The 23,061-nt window shown below is 42.9% G+C and overlaps 1 protein-coding gene across 1 annotated transcript; it reads left to right on the top strand.

Moving 5' to 3' along the window:
- The first annotated feature begins 1,139 nt into the window (after positions 1 to 1,139).
- Positions 1,140 to 22,379, top strand: LOC120065396 (phosphatidate phosphatase LPIN2-like). Its single transcript, XM_039016379.1, has 19 exons — positions 1,140 to 1,205; positions 4,349 to 4,549; positions 4,669 to 4,764; positions 6,448 to 6,707; positions 9,024 to 9,131; positions 9,924 to 10,032; positions 11,328 to 12,339; positions 12,513 to 12,609; positions 14,318 to 14,505; positions 14,800 to 14,893; positions 15,011 to 15,080; positions 15,292 to 15,390; positions 15,967 to 16,061; positions 16,170 to 16,317; positions 19,378 to 19,526; positions 19,674 to 19,760; positions 20,071 to 20,338; positions 21,212 to 21,315; positions 21,586 to 22,379. The coding sequence occupies exons 2-19, from the start codon at positions 4,358 to 4,360 to the stop codon at positions 21,731 to 21,733; spliced, it is 3,324 nt and encodes a 1,107-aa protein (XP_038872307.1). The 5' UTR covers positions 1,140 to 1,205; positions 4,349 to 4,357; the 3' UTR covers positions 21,734 to 22,379.
- Positions 22,380 to 23,061: the final 682 nt, after the last annotated feature.

The following is a 23,061-nucleotide window of genomic DNA, read 5'->3' as shown; positions in this document are numbered from 1 at the left end:
CTGGTTTCAAAAACAATGATTGATAGGCAGCTACAACTTCTTGAATTGAACCATTATTGGGTTCAAATACACATTTAGATTTGTGAACAGCCATCCACAACAACCACAATATGTACAGCACAATAATAAGTGACATCCTTATCGCCGTAGACTACACCAATGCTGTTGTAACGGATGTGAAATGGCTAGCTAGTTAGCGGGTACGCGCTAGTAGCGTTTCAATCAGTTACGCCACTTGCTCTGAAACCTAGAAGTAGTGTTGCCCCTTGCTCTGCAAGGGCCGCGGCTTTTGTGGAGCGATGGGTAACGACGCTTCGTGGGTGTCAGTTGTTGATGTGTGCAGAGGGTCCCTGGTTCGCGCCAGTGTCGGGGCGAAGGGACGGTTTAAAGTTATACTGTTACACTGTCATCCTGACCTCCAAACGTTTGTTCAAATTGGATAATCTGTGGATGCCGACAGCAGTCGCACCATTGGAAGACATAGCTTGGACTGTAGCCTACAAAAGCCTATTCCTGCTATTTTCCGCGATCCGTGGTGTGTTATCATAGTGGACTTTGATTTGTGGTCAGATTCGCTCAGGTGGAACAAACTTAAATTTGTGCCTTTTTCTATGCTGATTTGAATGTCATTGAGAAAATAAAGAATTGTCAAAGATTTTTTTCACAAACATATTTTCTGAATTTCAAAGTAATCCTCGAAGTAATCATCTAGTTTTTCAAAAGTATCTGTAATCTGATTACAATATTTTTTTCTGTTAACGTAACGGATTACAGTTTTTTGTAGGAACTACATGTAATTCCAGTTTTTAGGAATTAGTTTTTAGGAATTACATGTAATCCGTTACTCCCCAACCAGCATTCGATAATATATGTTTTATTTAACCTTTATATCCTCAGTTCAATAAGAATTGCTTTCATTTACAAGTGTAAATAAAGACTATTGATGCCGTAGTTTAATACATTTTATTAAACTACGGCATGTTTATTGCGTTTGCCCCAGATGAACCCTTTACGTCTAAATACGTAGCTCTGGGTGCACGCATTGAGTACAAAACAAACCAGAGGCGTGTTCTTTGCTTTTTCCCCATATATTTTAATTGGTTATTCGAATGATTGACTTGCGTCTTCTTCCATTCATAGAATCGTGTGCGCAGCGCATGAAGTAGGAAGTCACTTAATAATTTTTCGGAAACTCCGTCTGCCAGGTAAGATAAAATCAACAGAATCGTTACTTTAGCGTTGTTTAAGAGTTCAAAAATGTCAATAGAACGTTGATATGTGAGATAATCATACGTTGATATGTTATAAAGTTTTGTTTTGTAAAGTGAACCTAATAGTTGCTATTTCAGCCAGCCGCGTCGCTGGCTGGCTGGGTCGATACTGTTGTTATCCAGAATATGAATTCCCTGACAACTATCTAAATTAGCTATAATGGCTGGCTAGCTGGTAGCCCACCACCAACTGCTTTTAACTACGCAACTGGTTTGAAAACGATAGATAGTTACCGAATGTAATTTATTTTAAACATGCAGACTGCCAGGCTAAGTGTCTGGATGTTCATCATTATAAAAATAATAAATTAATCATAATTTGGAAGCGCAGTTTGTTTGTCTGACTAGTTACTATAGCTAGTTAGCACAGCCACAATGTCACATTTATTATTGGAATATTATGGATGCATTCACACAGGCAGCCCAATTCTGATATTTTTCCCCACAAATTGGTCTTTTCACAAATCAGATAAGATATTTTGCCAACAATGGGCAAACAAATCAGAATTGGGCTGCCTGCCTCTCAAGGTAAATTCTGTTCACGACATCTGACGTTCTCCTCCAGTTAGGCATGTCACAGTTTTTGTCCAAATAATGCCTTGTTTGAAATCTGACCCATCCCATAAATTAATAAACTCACTATTGAGGGAGTGAGGATTTTGGCATCAAATTTGATGCTATTAAATCATGTGACCATGGCAAATTCCACCTACACCTGTTTTACAGGTCATGGCCATCACATGACATTATTTGCTCCACATCAGGGGCATGCTGGTAGCACATATGTCAGAGGTACACACACAGTACACACATTTTAACAGATGGAATGAGTCTTTATTTTTTTGCCTCTGGGCTTGTTTGCCTTTGAATTATCTCTACCACTTAGGCTAATCTGAATGAATGGTTCTCCATGGCTATGATGCATGCCGTGGCTAAGAAGCATGTTGTAGCCTGTCTGACACATCAGGACATGTAGGAATCGCACGCTTTGTCTAACGCTTGAACGGATCAGCAGCAGGTGTGATTGTGTTCTTCTCTTTGCTATTTCAGGCTTTTCTAGTTGCGGTTGATGATTTTTGTGATACATTAGGCTACAGTGATTGGATAACAGTGGGGATTTTCAATGAAGTATTTGTTGTCCTTCAACAAGAGACAACTCGTTTTCGTGCAAATCTTTTCATTGAGAAATACTGCACCAACCATCTTAGTTAGATGTAAAATTGTACGACTAAGATGTTCTCAGAAAAAACATCAAAACTAATGAGAGATTCCTTGAGTTAACTTAGATTAATTCGGACTTTTGAGGAAGCGTACACTGCCTACGGCATCTCAAAATGGACAAACGGTACTCTTGCCACTTTTTTTCTTGTTTTTCATGCAAAGGTCTTTTAAGGGAGTATACGAGCACACTTGTTCGGTTCCCGAACTGAAGCATACTGACGCCTTTAGCCTTCTAAATGTTCTCTTTCTTCGAGGCCTTCATTCTAATAGGCTAGCCTGATAACTGTGTTGATCATCAGAATGAAGCTAGAACAGCCTGATTGCCTCGGTCTTCCTGTTTTGATAGTTTTTGTTATTTAGTTTTGTGGGGATTCTTCTAAACTTATATGCAAATCACTGAGTAATTCTCATTGAACAGTTCTGATCAATCAGATTTTGCAGTCTACAATTTATTTGTAATTATGTTCCGCCCCCCTGACCTATCTGCTCAAGAATCAATCGGCTCACGGCTGAATCTAGTTTATGATCCCCGCTCTACACTATTACTGTAGTCAGTCTGGTATAGATTTGACTTTGAAACAATTCAAAATGAAATTCGGATAGGCCTAGATGTTGTCAGAATGAATTGATTTAGACTAATCTCAGCATTTCTAAATCAGAACAAATTGACGTAATTTCTAAGTAGCCCTATTTAGCCTAAGCTGTTTAACATAGCATTTCAGATAATAGGTCTAAGCAGAGTACCACTATCTCTAAATGTATTGATTTGTTAGGCCTAGAGCCTGTTACATTGTCATAACCTCAGACCTGTCTTAGTAACAAAATAGTTAGCGGTAATCTGCAGTTCAAACAATAAGAAAGTGTCAACCAACCACTGATTTCAATGGACAAATATATAATACATTTAAGTGTCTAAAAATGGATGTAGCAAGTGCAGCTATCCCCTTTGAATAAAGAGAGATCCATCATATTTGACCCAATGAATAGGAACTCTATATAAGGTGTGTTGATTCATCATCATGAGTAGTTCAATTAAATCACATCACTAGATTGTTGTGTGTTCTGCAGTGCTGAACCTTGATCTTCATCAGAGCAGTGTATCTTTAACCTATTTCTTTTTTGACACTCATTCATTCCAAAGGTCAATAAAGCTTGTTCGAAACACTTAGGCTAGCCTATTGGCATCTTGGTTTAGCATGACAAAAGATTTGACAGTGGACTTGATCCTGGTACACAAAACATTAGGAACACCTTCCTAATATTGAGTTCCTTTTGCCCTCAGAACAGCCTCAATTCATCGGGCAAGGTGTCAAGTGTTACACAGGGATGCTGGCCCCATGTTGACTCCAATGCTTCCCACAGTTGGGTCAAGTTGGCTAGATGTCCTTTGGTTGGTGGACAATTCTTGATACACATGGGAATTGTTCAGAAGGAAAAACCCAGCAGCATTGCAGTTCTTGACACAAAACCGGTGCGCCTGGCACCTACTACCATACCCCATTCAAAGGCACTTACATGTTCTGATTTGTCCATTCACCCTCTGAATAGCACACATGGACAATCCATGGTTTAAAAATCCTTCTTTAACCGATCTCCTCCCCTTCATCTAAACTGATTTTTGAAGTGGATTTAACAAGTGACGTCAATAAGGGATCATAGCTTTCACCTGGTTAGTCTGTCATGGAAAGACCAGGTATTTTTAATGTTTTGTACTTTCAGTGTATGTAAATATTCTGCTTTGCCAACAAACTTGGATGATACTAGGTTATATTATATTTCTCAAATCAATAAGATTGGTAAAGAATTGTGTAAACATAGGACAAGAATTACCCCTTGACCTGCTCTCTCCCCTCCAGTCCCAGACCATGAACTATGTGGGGCAGCTGGCGGAGACTGTGTTTGTGACGGTCAAAGAACTATACCGGGGCCTGAACCCAGCCACGCTCACGGGGGCCATCGATGTCATCGTGGTGCGTCAGGCCGACGGCAGCCTCCAGTGCTCTCCGTTCCATGTGCGCTTTGGCAAGCTGGGGGTGCTACGCTCCAAGGAGAAAGTGGTGAGTATGAAGAAGAAGAAGATTGGAGTGTGTGGTGTTGTCTACAAATGGAGGGTGCATGTACTGTATATAAGCGGATAGTCTCTCACACACACACTGCCTGTGACCGTGTGTTGCAGGTGGACATAGAGATCAATGGGGAGCCAGTTCACCTGCAAATGAAACTGGGGGACAATGGAGAAGCTTTTTTTGTGGAGGAAAATGAGGATTGTGAGGTATGTTTTTAAACATTTTATTTTGACTATCTGATCCTATAGGTTTGTTCAGTCATGGAGTTGAACCTCTCTTTATAGTTGTGTTGAGCTAATAGGGAAGGTGACATGATGTAACCTATTTAGTTTCTTCTGTAGCTTATTGATGCTGTACAGTGCATTCGGAAAGTATTCAGACCCCTTGAATTTTTCCGTATTTTGTTACGTTACAGCCGTATTCTAAATTGGCTGAATTTTTATTCCCCCCCCCCCTTCATCAATCTACACACAATACCCCACAATGACAAAGCAAAAGCAGGTTTTTAGAAATTTTAGCTAATTTATTACAAATATAAAACTGAATTATCACATTTTACATAAGTATTCAGACCCTTTACTCAGTACTTTGTTGTAGCACCTTTGGCAGCGATTACAACCTTGAGTCTTCTTGGGTATGACGCTACAAGCTTGGCACACCTGTATTTGGGGAGTTTCTTCCATTCGTCTCTCTAGATCCTCTCAAGCTCTGTCAGGTTGGATGGGGAGCGTCGTTGCACAGCTATTTTCAGTTCTCTCCAGAGATGTTCTATCGGGTTCAAGTCCAGGCTCTGGCTGGGCCACTAAAGGACATTCAGAGACTTGTCCTGAAACCACTCCTGCATTGTCTTGACTGTGTGCTTAGGGTCGTTGTCCTGTTGGAAGGTGAAACTTTGCTCCAGTCTGAGGTCCTGAGCGCTCAGCAACAGGTTTTCATCAACGATCTCTCTGTACTTTGCTCTGTTCATCTTTCCCTCGATCCTGACTAGTCTCCCAGTCCCTGCTGGTAAAAAACATCCCCACAGCATGATGCTGCCATCACCATGCTTCACCGTAGGGATGGTGCCAGGTTTTCTCCAGATGTGATACTTGGCATTCAGGCCAAATAGTTCAATCTTGGTTTCATCAGACCAGAGAATCTTGTTTCTTATGGTCTAAGAGTCTTTAGTTTTATTTTGGCCAACTCCAAGTGGGCTGTCATGTGCCTTTTACTGAGGAGTGGCTTCCGTCTGGCCAATCTACCATAAAGGCCTGATTGGTGGAGTACTGCAGAGATGATTGTCCTGCTGGAAGTTTTTCCCCTCCCCACAGAGGAACTCTGGAGCTCTGTCAGTCACCTCCCTGACCAAGGCCCTTCTCCCCCGATTGCTCAGTTTGGTGGTGCCAAACTTCTTCCATTTAATAAGGATGGAGGCCACTGTGTTTTTGGGGACCTTCAATGCTGCTGTGTTTTTGGTAACCTTCTCCAGATCTGTGCCCCGACACAATCCTGTCTCGGCGCTCTACGGACAATTCATTGGACCTCATGGCTTGGTTTTTGCTCTGACATTCACTGTCAACTGGGATCTTATATAGACAGGTGTGTGGACATGATTTGTAAAGGCAATCAATTGAATTGACCACAGGTGGACTCCAATCAAGTTGTAGAAACATCTAAGCTCAATTTTTGAGTCTCATAGCAAAGGGTCTGAATACTTATGTAAATAAGGTATTTCTGTTTTTTTATGATGAGGAACAACTTTGATTAATTTGAGAATAAGGCTGTAACGTAACAATGTGGAAAAAGTCAAGGGGTCTGAATACTTTCCCAATGCACTGTATGTGTAGCCTAGCAAGTACCTTTCTTTACCTTAGTTTGAAATATGCATTCCCCCCCCCCCCACCAACCAGTCCAGAGTGCCAGCCCACCTCTGCACGTCGCCCATCCACATAGAGCTGCTGGAGGTGGCTGAGGAAACCTTAGAGGGGCTCCCCAGTTCCGGAAGCACACGAAGGAAAAAGAGGCGGCGAGTACGCATACGCTCCGACTCCCACCTAAGAGAAGATGGTAGCTCCTCGTCCGACGAGAGGGAAAGAGAGAGAGAGAGGGAGCAGTCAGGAGAACAGGAGAGCCCCTCCAAAGAAGAGCCCAACACGCCCATGCTCGCCAGGTCACTATCAGGGTTGTTCCACGAATAGAGTACATTTTGGGTAGTGTAACAGGTGTCGTTTTAGAGTTCAGAAATCAGCATTTGAAACTTTTTCACCTGCATTTTATATTGAAAGTCACTTTTTGTTGCTTCGATAGAATGATCAGGGGCGTGCAACTATCATTTTCCTTCGCAGTAAATACATTGTTGCAACACATTTGGCAGGAAATAGCTTCATTCATCAGATGACAACAGAAGTTCCTTTGCAATTTGGCTAGCAGCCACAAAAGTAATTGAGCTTACAATGAAAAAGCAAAGTATGTTTTTGCCAAAACGATGCATATTTTGAATGTTTATCATAGAAAGAATGTAGCCAGCTACATTTCCAAATGTTTGTTTGAAATTAGTCTGGCATTTTACCCGAGAAAAGTAGGCTACACTGAGAAAAGTAGCTACACATCTCTGCTGATAGAATGCCCATTTGTGAATTCTCATCCGAGTGCAGCTGAAGCACAAAATTAGTCTGAGCAGAAATTACAATGAGATCTGCATTTACAAAACGCAGCAAGATATTTCATATGTGTTTTTATTTTTTGCGTGATAAACACGACCCTTGTGTAACTTAATTTTTTTTTTTTTTATTGTCATAAAGAGGACACGTTCAACTTAATAAAACATATATTTTTCCCATCTCAAAAAAAAATAACAGGGTTGAGTTTTTCCATCTTAAATCATCCATAAATAACCTTGTGACAGGGGGAATAGAAGCTTGCTGTGTGCAACAGGGAGAGCAATTGAATGCAAGCTTCACCAAAAAGTTTACATTTTAAAAGATTTCTAGACTATCTGTTAGTGCTCAGCGATGAACCGAAATGTCAGTTATGTTTCGATGTCTAATTGTCCAACTTCAGTTCAGTTGTTTGAATTCCATTTAGCTCGTTACATTTTGTCCATTTCGTTCGCACGTTGCATTGCAGTTTCTCAGATAATGCCTAAACTGTGGGACATTGTAGGGAGTTTTAGTTTCCAACAGGCCAATGTTCTACATACAGTACCAGTCAAAAGTTTGGACACACCCATTCATATCATGTTTATTTATTTTTTTACTATTTTCTACATTGTAGAATAATAGTGAAGACATCAAAACTATGAAATCATACAGTAACCAAAAATGTGTTAAACAAATCAAAATATATTTTACATTTGATATTCTTCAAAGTAGCCACCCTTAAAAAAAATACAAAAAAATATGTTTAAAAAATACAATAGAAAAATAACAAATAATTAAAGGGAAACAAAGTAACAGTAGCGAGGCTATATACAGGGGATACCAGTACAGAGTAAATGTGCGGGGGCACAGGTTAGTCAAGGTAAATGACAAATAACAAATGTAATATACACAACAACTGAAATATTTTAGTAATGTAAATAACTGATGGTTAAAAATTGATAAGCAGTCACTACTGTCATGGGACTTTTTATATAATCGAAAACTTTTTGAATATTCAAAACCGAGCCGACTTCACTACTATCTGTGGGTAACAGTTGACATGTTATGCTCGACGGGCTCAGTTTCCCACCACAAAACACCAGAAAATGGACAAAAAGATGACAACCAGCTGACCTGCTTTTACAGTATAATTTGATTCCATGTTCAATGTTTCTTTTGAAAATATAATTTTAAAAGGTATAATTTAACCATATTAAAAAGAGAGTTAAGTTCACATATCAGTGTTGACCTTAAAATGAGGGACCGAAGTAAAGTAATCACATGAAATAAATGATAATCTTCAGAAATGATTGTCAAAGCCAGAACGTAAGTAGGGCCTTACAATGATGGTGAAAACGTGGACAAATGGTGGCGATAAGTGGGTTAAAATCTTGCTAGAAGTCTGAAAAACTAGAGGAGAGACAGATTTTTGGCAATTTAGCAAGTCTTTATTCATATTAAAAATCTAATTTTATTGAATTTTACATGTGGTCTATAATAAAGGGCACTTAATGTAAGATAACAGGCTTTTTAAAATTAAATATTGGTGCACAAATTCTACTTAAAATATCAAAGGGATGCAAAATGTACTCTTCGTTGAACAACCCATCAACTACAATTTGAAAACATTAATTCCTTTGGTTGAAAATTACTATTCTATCGGTTTCATTGTGCCGTCCAAGCTAAATCAGGCATACCTTGAGTGTTAGGTGGAAGGCGAATACATATTCAACCCAGGTCTAATTGTTAGATTTAGCATCCGGTATGTGGCTTTGAGTGATCAGCTTTAGTGTTCTGATACCCTGTGGCTGACTTTAAAAAATAAATACAATTTGTCTCCCTAACAGTAAGTCTGTGTACTTCTCGCTGTCCGAGGAGCCGCATGAAGAGTTGGTGGCCGTGCAGACCAGGGACGTCCACCCTCACTCTGATGGAGAGTGGTCCCCCTCAGAGAGGTCAGACAATCAATCAAATGTATTTTATAAATCCCTTTTTACATTAGCAGTTGTCACAGTGCTTTACAGATACCCAGCCTAAACTCCCAAAGAGCAAGCAATGCAGGCAGAAGCACCGTGGCCACGCTAAACTCCCTAGAAAGCACGAACTAAGGAAAAAACCTGGAGAGGAACCAGGCTCTGAGTGGCCATTCCTCTTCTGGCTGTACCGATTAGAGATTTAAGAGTACATTTGGACATTATGGCCAGACAACAGGTCAGGCAATTTACCTGCACTTTAAGGGGCAGTTTCCTGGACACAGATTAAGCCTAATCCCAGACCCTAAAAAAATTCTCCAATGAGTTTGCTTTTTGATCCAGGACTAGGATAGTCTAATCTGTGTCCTAGAAACCGCCACTGGTAGTCAGTTAAAATAAGTTTGTATTTTCATTCTCTTTTACTGTCTGTCCCCCTCTTTCTCCAGTTTATGAACCCTCTCTGTCACTTTTTCCCTCTTGTCTTTTTTTCTCCTGCTCTCTCTAATTAGGAAAAACACTCACACATCTGAGGTTAATTGTTGCAGGTGTGTGGGAATTATTTGGAACTATTGTTGAAATAAGAAAAAAAACCTGCACGCTCCGCTTGCCGCTATCAGTTGTTTATCTAGCTTAGGTTTACGTATGCATGACCTTCGTCAGAGCCTTCTGAGAGCTTCTTCTGCCCCCCCCATCTCCTTCTGTCTCTCTTTTTCAACAGTTTCTCTCTCTCTTTCCTTCAATTAATTAGCCTCTCTCTGTGTCTTCTATTTCCAGTGTGTTCTATAGTCGTCCTTCCTCCCCCAAGAGTGACTCTGAGCTACTGGTGAAGCCTCCGGAGTCTTCAGGGCCTCAGATGCAGTGGAACTGGGGTGGCTTTCCTGAGGTATAACATAACAGGGCATATTGAGGCCATAACTGGGTGTACAGGTGTCATAACAGGACATATGGGTAGCATAACACGTCATAATGGGACATAGAGGTCATAACAGGGAGTACAGGTGACATAAAATGACATTAGGGATGTAACAATTCACTGATGGGCATCCATCCCCGGTTCAAATGTGGCATGAATTGGTCTGAAAATTATTTCAAAAATCATGAACTGCCGCTTCACTAATGTTTTTCTTAATCATATAATTGTATCCCCCCCTACAAAAATATCTAATATTTTGTGACTGAGTTGATGTGTCCTCTCCTTCAGTAGCCTAACTAACTACGCATGTAAATGTGTATGAGTCATTGATCTCTAAGTCTGATAACAACTGTGCATACAGAGTGCAGCTGCTCACGCCAACCAGAGCCTCCCTGATCTAATATTCTTAGCATCTTCAGCATTCAAATGTTTGTAAAATGGCTTTCGCTATGTCAAATCATAGGCTTTATTAGTTGGGTGACAACCAATTTTATTTGCTTGGTCATTGTTACCAAATACACTGTAGAAAATCGTTTTACCGACAGAGGTGTGTAGGCTACTGGAGTGGTCACAACTCGCTGCTGATTGGGGCTTTTCGATTGCTAGGTTCACCATAGGAAATGATGAAGGTAGTTTTGCTTTAAATAGTCATTTTTACATGGACAGGGTAAAGTTGTAATTTCTGCTGTACTTATTTTGAGCTGCACTGTAGGCCTATGGTCTGAGCGGGAGTCGGAGTAGAGCAGCTCTCAAAGTTCAATTTTTTTTTTGTCATTTGCAGATGCTCTTATCCAGAGTGACTTAGACAGGAGCAATTAGGGTTAAGTGCCTTGCTGAAGGTCACATTGACAGATTTTTTTCACCAAGTCTGCTCATGGGATTCAACACTCTTAACCGATAGGCTACCTACCGCCCCAAATGGTCAAAACCATTCGCTTTTAAGACTGGGGTGAAATCCAAAGCTGTTCTATATTAATTGCTCATTTCTACAGATAAATATTGACATATTACTAGCGCCCCCAAAAATGTGCTGCTAAAATGCCAAGTTAATTGGTGGGTGATGGGGATCCCCCCCTCCCACACACTCACACAGTACAGTCGTTCCAGTACTGTATCAGAGCCCATGTATCTAGATGCGAATCGAATCGTGCTTGAAAGGCACATCCCTACATGACATAGAATTGACAACTGGACATACAGGTGTCATAAAAAGTTTGTTCAGTAGCTCCATCACGACACTGCTTTGTTTTCCCTGCTCCCTCTAGATGTGTCCAACGGAGAGAGGGAGGGTGGAGGTGCAGCATGTCTCCGCTGGCATCCACTGCTCGGACAGCTCCCACTTCCGCACCATCCAGCGGCAGGACTCCTTCGACATGGGCCTAGAGCCCGGGGTTAGCTTTGTCCAGCTTTGTCCGAGCAGTAGCGTGACGGTGGTGGTCAGGCCCACGCCCAGGACCGGACCAGCGGTCCAACCCACAGAAAGTTCCCGCATAGACCTGGAGAGAGCCTCCAATATGACCCACTCCACCCCGAATCACCACACCTCAGAGCTCTTCTCAGAACCGCTAACATTGGCATCGTTAGCGATGGCTAGCATAGAATCGCCCCAAGCCCCAGGGCCTAGAAAAACAAAAACGCAGCCACAAGTAGAGACCCAGCAGGCAGGGGATGAAGTAGCCGAGGAGTCCCCATCCAACCCGGAGCTGGAAGACTCCAGAAACTCCCTGGCTAACACAATTAGCATGGCTAATGTAGACAACACTGATAGACAAGCTAGCGAAGAAAGCACAGCAAATGTTGAATGTGTAGCTAACAACATTGTTAGCCAAGTTGAAAACTGTATAGACACACACATCCCATCCATAAAAGGTAGCAAAGCTGGCACAATCAGCGCAGACAGGCTAGCTAGCGACAGCACAACTGCTATAGCTAACAAGGCTAGTTTGGCTAACACAACTAGCTATGCCAGTGCAGCCAACTTAGGTCTCATTACCACAGAGTATCTGGGTAGTAGAGCACAACCAGAACAGCACAGTGCCTTTCCAGAACACAATGGACAAGGGACAGAAGTTGTCTTGAGTGAGGGTGACAGCGGGATTGAGCCCTGCACCGAGGGAGGGGAGGAGACAGAGAACGGCTCTGCAATGACGGACAAAGCCACAGACGGCTCCCTGACCAATCAGGCTGCAGAGAGTGTCGGAGTGACAGACTTGTTAGCCACTGAGGCTCTGGGGGAGGAGCAGTCTAGCTCAGCAGAGCACCAGGACAAGAAGAAAGGTGAGAAACCGATCTCGTCTCAATCCCTAAACCCTGGGCACACATCCTGTAGATCTGAGAGGATTTGACAGGTATACGCATTATAGTAATATCTTCAAGAAGATTTGAGTGTTGGTTTTGACATGACATTGAATTGTGTGGTCTGTCTCTGCTGCTGTGCTGTGTGAACACAGGTAAACGCAGTCAGCACCTTGGACCCTCCGACATCTACCTGGATGACTTGTCTAACCTGGACCCAGAGGTGGCAGCTCTCTACTTCCCACCTAAAAGGTAAAGGGCTCCCAGCTCTCCTTCCTTCCGTCCTTCCTTTTCTTCCTCAATAGCATGCAGCGAATTCATATTAGATGAAAAGCCGAAACAAGTATGACATCCTAGCATTTAAAGTGCAGGTTGGCATTTATTGTCATGCATTTTGCACTGGAGGCAGCTCTGCAAAATCAGAAAATCTGATTTTAAACTTAACCACACTACTAACCCTAAAGCTTAACCCTAACCAAGACCAAAAAAGCTACTTTTTGTTTTCAGGAATTTATATAGCCAATTTTGACTTTGCTGGTCCATCTAGTGAAAATTGCTCAGTTCTGCCTCCAGGGCAAGATTCATGACAGTGAACGTCAACCTGCGTTTAACCCTTGTCCTACAATTCTCTCTCTTCCCCCCCCCCCTCTCACACCCCCCACCCCGTGGAAATCAAATAATAAAATCTCCATTAAGAATCCATTTGCTTAAGCTAGAGAGATGTTTTTTTGTTGCATTGTCTGCTTCTCAATCCACCACATCTGCTGATATCGCCCTTCCACATCAGCGGTGAAATGAGGTAGAGCTAGAGCAGTGTTTGTCAGACCATGATACATTCCAAAAATCGGTCTTCTCACGAAAACGTCTGAACGGTTTGGCCTGAACTATTATGAACCCTCTATTGACAGATGAGACTCTCAAAATGGTGTTCTCCATTTTACTCTACGACCCCCACAAGCCTCTTGGGACTCCTCTGAAGGTCCCCAGTACTAGTTTAAAAAATGAATGGAAGTGTGTATATATGGAGGTAAATGCATGTAAAATAAAAGTCTTTCTTATGTCTCTCAGATATAGGACCGACATTTCAGAACAAACTTCCTTTAGATTGTTTTGGGGGACTATCTGTTGTAACATGTAGTGAATCTGTTATTCAGTGCATTTCTATTGGCTAATAGCAGTAATGCAAAATTCAATGTTCCCTCTAGACGGTTAAAGCATACAAAATATTTAATGTCACATTATCTAACTTTCTATTTTTGTATACCCAAAATGCCTACTATTTAGAATGCAAGTACAGGTATTCGGACACGGAGCTACTTAAAGTTAGAACGGACATTACTCTTTATCAACTGGGGTTTTCATGCCCCACATAATTATGCTTTGGTATTTCCCATGGAATGGAGGTCAACAGGCAATGGATTTCATAATATTTAGCCCAAAATATGTCACCTTTCCCCCACTTCTGTCTAGGTATGAGCCAAGTTCCCAGTTGGCATGGCTTCCGCATTCCACACTTACTCAGTGTCAAGGATGACACAAATTAGTTAACTCTGTGTATAATGTAGCAGGATGCGTTCCCTAACCAGATCATGAGTAATGTTATCTTAGGCTTGACTGTGTCCTCACAAGGCAGGTCACACTGGTAGGGACTCACATGGACATCAGCAGACATAAGATATCATAGACTGTATCACATCCTATACCAAATCAATAGTCATTTGAGTGTTTCTCAAAGTTAGAACCTATTGATCCCACTCCCGAATAGCACCTGATAAATGCAACAGCTTGGAACTTTCTATTGCCTCATAGTGATGAAATATTAGTGTTAGATTATCCATTATGTACATGGAATCAGCATGGGGATCAATTCCATTTCAACTCAGGCAATTCACTTCTCAAGTAAATACGTAAAAGGCATAGTGGTAGAAGATTTTGCTAATGGTTATGCCTCTCCACTCAGTGAGGCAGAAGGATGCTCGCGGCTCGGTGCGGAGCAAGGGTCCGGTTCTGGTAACCAGTCTCCCCAGTCGGTGGGCAGTGGGGCCATGGACAGCGGCACAGAGTACCTGTCCGACTCTACCACCAACCACATGGACGTTAGCATGTCCCTTTGCGGTCGCACCGGCCACACCAGTCAAATCAACAAAGGTGTGTGTGTGTACAGATGTAGGATCCTAATTTGATCACCCTGTTGCAGAAGAACTTTCCTGCAATGTCTATTTCTGTGCAGCTGTGTATGTGTCCGATGGAAGGAACCACATCCGCTCACCATTAGCTGCTTCTAGTGATGATCTTTAACAAGCTAGAGAGAACAATGAAGACGGACTTTTTTTTAGATGAAATATGAACACGTGGTAACCTATGCATTCTTACCCATTTCTAACAGTTGGATTGATGAGACTTTTTCTTGACTTTCTCTATTGCCATTTGCCTCTGTTCCAGATCAGTTTATGGAGCACGTTGTGAACTACCAGGATTTGGTGAGCAACCCTGGAATCATCGAAGATCCAAACCTGGTTATCTGCATCAACTCAAAGTAAGTGTTAGAGTTGCATTTGGTAGTGTACAATACGTTGCTTGCTTGTGGTTCTGCCATCATATTTTAAATGTGTCTGTCCATTGACAAATTCATGTTTTTTTTGTGCTCTTTTAGGTATTATAACTGGGCAGTGGCTGCCCCTATGGTTCTGTCAATGCAAGTTTTTCAAAAGAATATACCAAAGGTATATCTCTAATCTCTACCCTTGTTCACTTCCCTTCATGGATTTGAAATTAAATGACGAGTATAAATAAATATGAAGAGAAGTTTCTCTCTGGCTCATACTTACTGTACACCAATGTATGGGGAGTAGTGTACGAGTGCACACTTCAGGAGGAAGTAGGGAAAGTGGTGACAGGTGTGCTATATGATCTTTAACCTTGTACTGTATGTAGAGTGCCATTGACCAGCTGGTGAAGGACAAGATGCCCAAAAAGTCTGGCCGCTGGTGGTTCTCCTGGAGGAGGAAGGACATGGACACTAACTCAAACCAGGTAGCCTATCACAGGGTTTCTCAATCCATGCTAGGGTTGTGTTCAGTAGGCACAAAACGGAAGAAAAAAGGAAGGTACTATCTGAACTTGTCCAATAAGAAACAATCTTTTTTGTTTTCAGTTGCAACATGTTTTGCTAGCGTGTCACTTAATTAACACAACCCAGGTTTTCTGGGAACCCCCAGCCATTACACATGTTGTTCCTGTCCAGCACACCTTATAGTTAACATTTTAGTCAATTTGGAATTTCATGAATCATCTTTGTATTTAAGCAATAAGGCACAAAAGGCTGTGCTATATCATGAATATAGTCACAGATAAATGCTGTTGTTGAGAGAAATTCAAGAGAAGGTTCGGACAGCATCGTGGACATGATGATATTCTTATGGCGGCGCAGTGATACCGCTGAAGGAACTGTTAGCAGGCATAGGTGTGCCAATTTCAGCAAATACGCCACAGCGTTGAACACTGCTCGTCCAATCAGCATCCAGGATCCAAACTACCCGTTTTATAATGAAGGATAATGTTAAAGAGCTGCCTAACAACAACATGTTTCTTTGTCTTTCCCTACGGCAGACTGGAGAGAACTCTAAGCAGGACCAAGAGGAGGCACAGACCAAGAATGATGTCTCAACCTCTGTGTCTGTCACTGGTCCCTCAACAACCATACTGTGAGTGATTACACACAGACACACACTGTTCCTCATGCGTAACGCATATGACCGATTGTAGTGTTTTTAGCTGATGGACTAGTAATTCTGCCATATGTGACTTTTCAGGGCGACTCTGGATGACCTGACTAGTGACGAGGAGGCGGGCCTAGGCAGAGTGGGCAACCTATCATCAGAGACCCTAGAGACCATAAACACTGCCCAGTGTTTTAGCCAAATGTACCGCAAGTCCCTACGCCTCACCTCCGAACAGATAGTACGTCATCACTGCCACACACACACCAGTCATTTTTTCGGATCGCCTAAGTCCATTCCTTTTTTTGGGATCGAAAAATGTTTTCCCTGTAAACTTAAATGACTGAAACCCGATATACAGTGCTGTGAAAAAGTATTTGTCCTCGGAGCAGAATTCATGGTTCCTTCTATTAAGGCAAGTCGTCAAGGTCCTGAAGCAGCAAAGCATCCCCAAATTAACACACTACAACCACCATGCTTGACCGTTGGTATAAGGTTCTTACTGTGGAATGTAGTGTTTGATTTTCGTCAGGCATAATGGGACCCATGTCGTCCAAAAAGTTATTATTTTGACTAATCTGTCTATAGATTTCTTCCGAGAGTCTTGATGATCATCCAGGTTATTTTTGTCAAACTTGAGTCAACTTTTTGGTGAAGCATGGTGGTGGTAGTGTGCCGGTTTGGGGATTATTTGCTGCCTCAGGACCTGGACAGCTTGCCTTAATAGAAGGAACCATGAATTTTGCTCTGTATCAGACAATTCTACAGGAGAATGTCAGGCCATCCATGTGGGAGCTGAAGCGCAGCTGGAACATGCAACAAGACAGACAGTGATCCAAAACACACAATCGAGTCAACATTAAATGGTTAAAACTACACATTTTTAGTTTTGGAATGGCCTAGTCAAAGTCCAGAACTAATCCCAATTGAGATGTTGCAGTTCATGCTTGAAAACCAACACATTTCGCTGAGTTAAAGCAGTTCTGCATACAAGAGTGGGCCAACATTCTTCCACAGCGACGTGAAAGACTGATCAACAACTACAGGAAGCATTTGGTTGCTGTCATTGAGTGTAAGGGGACAATTACTTTTTTACACAGGGGAATCGGGTGTTGAATAACTTTTAATTAAATAAAATACTTTTTTTATTTGTAAGCTCTGGTTCCCTTTATCTAATATTAGGTTTTGTTTGAAGATCCAATTTAGCATATTGTAGCAAAAATTGAGAATCAGAAAGGGGGCAAATACTTTTTCACAGCACTAACTTGTATAGAAAAGGTAATGGACCAACAGTACCAGTCAAACGTTTGGACACACCTACTCATTCAAGGGTATTTCTTTATTTTTACTATTTTCTACATTGTAGAATAATAGTGAACACATCAACTATGAAATAGCACATATGGAATCATGTAGTAACCAAAAAAGTGTTAAACAAATCTAATGCTATTTTATATTTGAGATACTTCAAAGTAGCCACCCTTTGCCTTGATGACAGCTTTGTACACTCTTGGCAGTCTCTCAACAAGCTTCACATGGAATGCTTTTCGAACAGAGTTCCCACATATGCTGAGCACTTGTTTGCTACTTTTTCTTCAATCTGCAGTCCAACTCATCCCAAACCATCTCAATTGGGTTGAGGTCGGGTGATTGTGGATGCCAGGTCATCAGATGCAGCACTCCATCACTCTCCTTCTTGGTCAAATAGCCCTTACACAGCCTGGAGGTGTGTTGGGTCAGTGTCCTTTTGAAAAACAAATGATAGTCCCACTAAGCGCAAACCAGATGGGATGGCGTATCGCTGCATAATGCTGTGGTAGCCATGCTGGTTAAGTGTGCCTTCAATTCTAAATAGATCACTGACAGTGTCACCAGCAAACACCATCACCTCCATGCTTTACGGTGGGAACCACACATGCAGAGATCATCCGTTCACCTACTCTGCATTTCACAAAGACACGGCGGTTGGAACCAAAAACCTCAAATTTGGACTCCAGACCAAAGGACAGATTTCCACCAGTCTAATGTCCATTGCTCATGTTTCTAGGCCCAAGAAAGTCTCTTCTTATTGTTGTCCTTTAGTAGTGGTGTATTTGCAGCAATTCGACCATGAAGGCCTGATTCACGCAGTCTCCTCTGAACATGTTGAGATTTGTCTGTTACTTGAACCCTATGAAGCATTTATTTGGGCTGCAGTGTCTGAGGCTGGTAACTCTAATGAACTTATCCTCTGCAGCAGAGGTAACTCTGGGTCTCCCATTCCTGTGGCGGTCCTCATGAGAGCCAGTTTCATCATAGCGCTTGATGGTTTTTGTGACTGCACTTAAAGAAACTTTCTAAGTTCTTGACATTTTCTGCATTGACTGACCTTCATGTCTTAAAGTAATGATAGACTGTTGTTTCTCTTTGCTTATTTGAGCTGTTCTTGCAATAATATGGACTTGGTCTATTACCAAATAGGGTAATATATAGGCTATCTTCTGTATACCACACCTACCTTGTCAACTGATTGTCTCAAACTCATTAAGAAGGAAAGAAATTCCACAAATGAACTTTTAACAAGGCACAGCTGTTAATTGAAATGCGTTCCTGGTGACTACCTCATGAAGCTGGTTGAGAGAATGCCAAGAGCGTGCGAAGCTGTCATCCAGGCATAGGGTGGCTACTTTGAAGTATCTAAAATATATTGTTTGATTTATTTAACACTTTTTTTTGGTTACTGCATGATTCATAGTTTTGTTGTCTTTACTATTATTCGACCAATCTAGAAAATATTTAAAATAAAGAAAAATCCTGGAATGAGGTGTCCAAACCTTTGAATGGGGGGTGTGTGTGTGTGTTTGTTAACTAACAATCACAAAAATAAAAGTTAGGCAGTCAGGAAGAATTGAACATTCGAAAAGCAATTTATTTAGCAGTACATTTTTTTTGTTAAGTTTGAGCAAAATAACACAGCATTTGCCATGTCAAAATGCATAGAATTGTAGGAAATCACCTTTTTAAAACGGCCACATTCTTTCAGCTCCAGGGCAGAATATGTAGAATCGCAGGACATTTGCTTTAAAACTGCAAACATTTCTCAGGTCCATGGAGAAATGTGTAGAATTGCAGGAAATTGTCTTAAAAATGCTAAACGTTCTCTACACCGCCAAGATGGGGGGCCTCTAAAATTTGGGCAAGGCAGACGAGCCGACTGTGCCCCCCTGCCACGCCCACCACCTAAGCCCGTTTGATCCAGAAAAAACCCTGCACACACAGTCATACACACTGCCTCATAATCCCTACCCTGTGTTGTGATCAGGAGCGGTTGAAACTGCGTGAGGGGGCCAACAAGGTTATGTTCAGCGTAACCACTCAGTACCAGGGCACCTGTCGCTGCGAAGCCGCCATCTACCTGTGGAATTGGGACGACCACGTCGTCATCTCAGACATCGATGGCACCATCACAAAGTGAGTGTGTGTTTGTGTGTGTAAGAAAGGTACTACCCTGTGCTTTTAGAGACAGTTTAGCACCATCTCAGCCCAGTATGATCCAATCTGTATGTACATGTGAATGTGTGTTCAATGCTTTATGAACTCTCTCCTTGCCAATTACAGGTCTGATGCCCTGGGTCATATCTTACCTCAGCTGGGGAAAGACTGGACACACCACGGCATTGCCCGTCTCTACCACAAAATCCACCAGTAAGTCACACCAGGGTCCTGTTCAGTAGATGTCTAGATAGTCCCTCTCTTTTTCAGTCTGTTTTCTTCTGTTAGGTTCATAATGAACAAGATGCAGCTGTTCCCTCCACCATCAGTATTTACTGTGCATGTGTTGGTTCCAAAACTCTATTTTGAGCCAAAATGACAACATTGTGAAACAACACTTCCTGCTCTAAATGAATGTGCCATGATGTGCCTCTCATTGGAAGCCAGTGATAACTTACAAGATGCTTGTATCCAGTTGTTGTTTTATTATCAATGGGTAACCCCTCCTCGCTCTCCCTTCTAGAAACGGATACAAGTTCCTCTACTGTTCGGCGCGGGCCATCGGCATGGCTGACATCACCAAGGGCTACCTGCAGTGGGTGAACGACAAAGGCACCGTCCTCCCCAAGGGCCCCGTGCTGCTGGCCCCAAGCAGTTTCTTCTCGGCCCTGCACAGAGAGGTGGTAGAGAAGAAGCCGGAGGTGTTCAAGATCGCCTGCCTCACCGACATCCGAGACCTGTTCAACCCCCAGAGGAAGCCCTTCTATGCAGCCTTTGGCAACAGAACCAATGTGAGCCACACACAGTCACACACATACACAGGCCTTGTCCGATTCCCTGACTTGCGTTTTTAGTAGTAGGCGCTTTGGGAAAATATAACATTTTATAGGGGACGGGCTGTACCAAATGAACAAATGGCGGGAAACGACAAAATTATGCATTTGAGCCAAATATGTTGATATTTTTTGCTCACTGTATACCAAACATATATATTTTTGTACTTTTACCCTGTTTTCTCCCCAATTTCATGATATCCAATTGGTAGTTAGTCTTGTCCCATCGCTGCAACTCCCGTACGGACTCGGGAGAGGCGAAGGTCGAGAACCATGCGTCCTCCTGAAACACGACACTGCCAAGTCGCACTGCTTCTTGACGCACTGCTCGCTTAACCCGGAAGCCAGCCACACCAATGTGTCGGAGGAAACACCGTACAACTCGCGACAGAAGTCAGCGTGCATGCACCGGCCCCGCCACAAGGAGTCGCTAGAGCGCAATGGAACAAGGACATCCCAGCCCGGCCAAACCCTTCCTAACCCGGACAACGCTTTGCCAATTGTGCACCGCCTCATGGGTCTCCTGGTTGCGGCCGACTGCGAGACAGCCTTGTATTGAACCCGTGTCTGTAGTGACACCACTAGCACTGCGAGGCTGCACCACTCGGGAGGCCCACATTTTTACTAAACAGTACTTTCTAAATAGTATGTACTATGATTAGTACACAGTATGTAGTTTTAGTAGGTAAGACAGATTTCAGACACACACACACACCGCTGACTCACTGTCTGTGTTTGGCAATTGTTTCTCAATCCGTTCCCTAGGGGATGGATTGAGTTTTTTTGTATTTTAAATAAACCTTGATTTAAGTGTTGTCTGGACTTTCCCAGGATGCCAATGCTTATAAGGAAGTGGGTGTCCCTGACACCAGGATCTTCACTGTGAACCCCAAGGGTGAGCTCATTCAGGAGAAGAACAAAGGGAGCAAGTCCTCGTAAGTACACTAGCCACAGAGGAGTGACAGTCATCAGTCCACTCCTCATAAGTGCACACTAAATACATACAGTACAGTTTTTGTCTTGATTTAATAATTATTTTATAAAAATTTTAAAATGCTCCTGATAACAGCATGCTTTGGTTTAGAGCATGCTGTCATGTCTGTTCCAAGATGCGGAATAGATCAGACTCCTAATAATTACAGCTGAATTTATAGAGCTGTGATGGCTCCGGCACATTATTGTGTGTGTGTGTGTGTGCACCACAGGTACACTCACCTGAGCGAGCTGGTGGAGCACTTCTTCCCTATGCTCTCTGAGGATGGGAGGTCGTCCTCCTTCGACTGCCCCGAGTTCAGTCACTTCTCCTACTGGAGAGAGCCCCTACCACCACTGGACCTGTCCACTCTGGATTAGACACACACACACGTTCGCGCGCACACACACTCGCCACTGGACCTGTCCACTCTGGATTAGACACACACACACACACACACACACACACACACACACACACACACACACACTGGACCTGTCCACTCTGGATTAGACACACACACTCGCCACTGGACCTGTCCACTCTGGATTAGACACACACACACACACACACACACACACACACACACACACACACACACACACACACTCGCCACTTGACCTGTCCACTCTGGATGAGACACACACACACACACACACACACACACACACACACACACTCGCCACTGGACCTGTCCACTTTGGATGAGACACACACACACACACACACTCGCCACTGGACCTGTCCACTTTGGATGAGACACACACACACACACACACACACACACACACACACTCGCCACTGGACCTGTCCACTCTGGATGAGACGACACACACACACACACACACTCGCCACTGGACCTGTCCACTCTGGATGAGACACACACACACACACACACACTCGCCACTGGACCTGTCCACTCTGGATGAGACACACACACACACTCGCCACTGGACCTGTCCACTCTGGATGAGACACACACACACACACACACACACACACACACACACACACACACACACACACGCCACTGGACCTGTCCACTCTGGATTAGACACACACACTCGCCACTGGACCTGTCCACTCTGGATGAGACACACACACACACACACACACACACACACTCGCCACTGGACCTGTCCACTCTGGATTAGACACACATACACACACACACACACACACACACACTCGCCACTGGACCTGTCCACTCTGGATTAGACACACATACACACACACACACACACACACACACACACTCGCCACTGGACCTGTCCACTCTGGATTAGACATACACACACACACACACACACACACTCGCCACTGGACCTGTCCACTCTGGGTTAGACACACAGACACACTGTCTGGGGCGACAGGTAGCCTAGCCAAAAGGTTGCTGGATCAAATCCCCGAGCTGACAAGGTAAAAATCTGTCGTTCTGCTCCTGAGCAAGCCAGTTAAACCACTGTTCCCCTTGGCGCCGAAGACGTGGATGTTGATTAAGGCAGCCTTCCGCACCTCTCTGTTTCAGAGGGGTTGGGTTAAATGCAGATGACACATTTCAGTTGAAGCCCTTCAGTTGTACAACTGACTAGACAACTGTACAACTGACTGGTTTTCCTTTCTATCTGTCCTTCTCTCTCATCACCTCTTTTCTCCCTTATTCGATCCCTTTCGGAGTTCAGAAATAGTTTTAATTAATAAGCATTGA

The sequence above is a fragment of the Salvelinus namaycush genome, chromosome 20 (genome assembly GCF_016432855.1).
Source record: "Salvelinus namaycush isolate Seneca chromosome 20, SaNama_1.0, whole genome shotgun sequence".
Lineage (NCBI taxonomy): Eukaryota > Metazoa > Chordata > Actinopteri > Salmoniformes > Salmonidae > Salvelinus > Salvelinus namaycush.
Note: the sequence above shows the minus strand (reverse complement) of the source record. Positions and strands in the feature narration are given on the sequence as shown.

Excerpts from the sequence above, each read along its gene's own strand:
- LOC120065396 (XM_039016379.1), top strand. The coding sequence starts at position 4,358 with ATGAACTATGTGGGGCAGCTGGCGGAGACTGTGTTTGTGACGGTCAAA. Across the intron at positions 9,132-9,923 it reads GAGTGGTCCCCCTCAGAGAG|TGTGTTCTATAGTCGTCCTT; the intron begins GTCAGACAATCA and ends TTCTATTTCCAG. Across the intron at positions 12,610-14,317 it reads CTCTACTTCCCACCTAAAAG|TGAGGCAGAAGGATGCTCGC; the intron begins GTAAAGGGCTCC and ends CTCTCCACTCAG.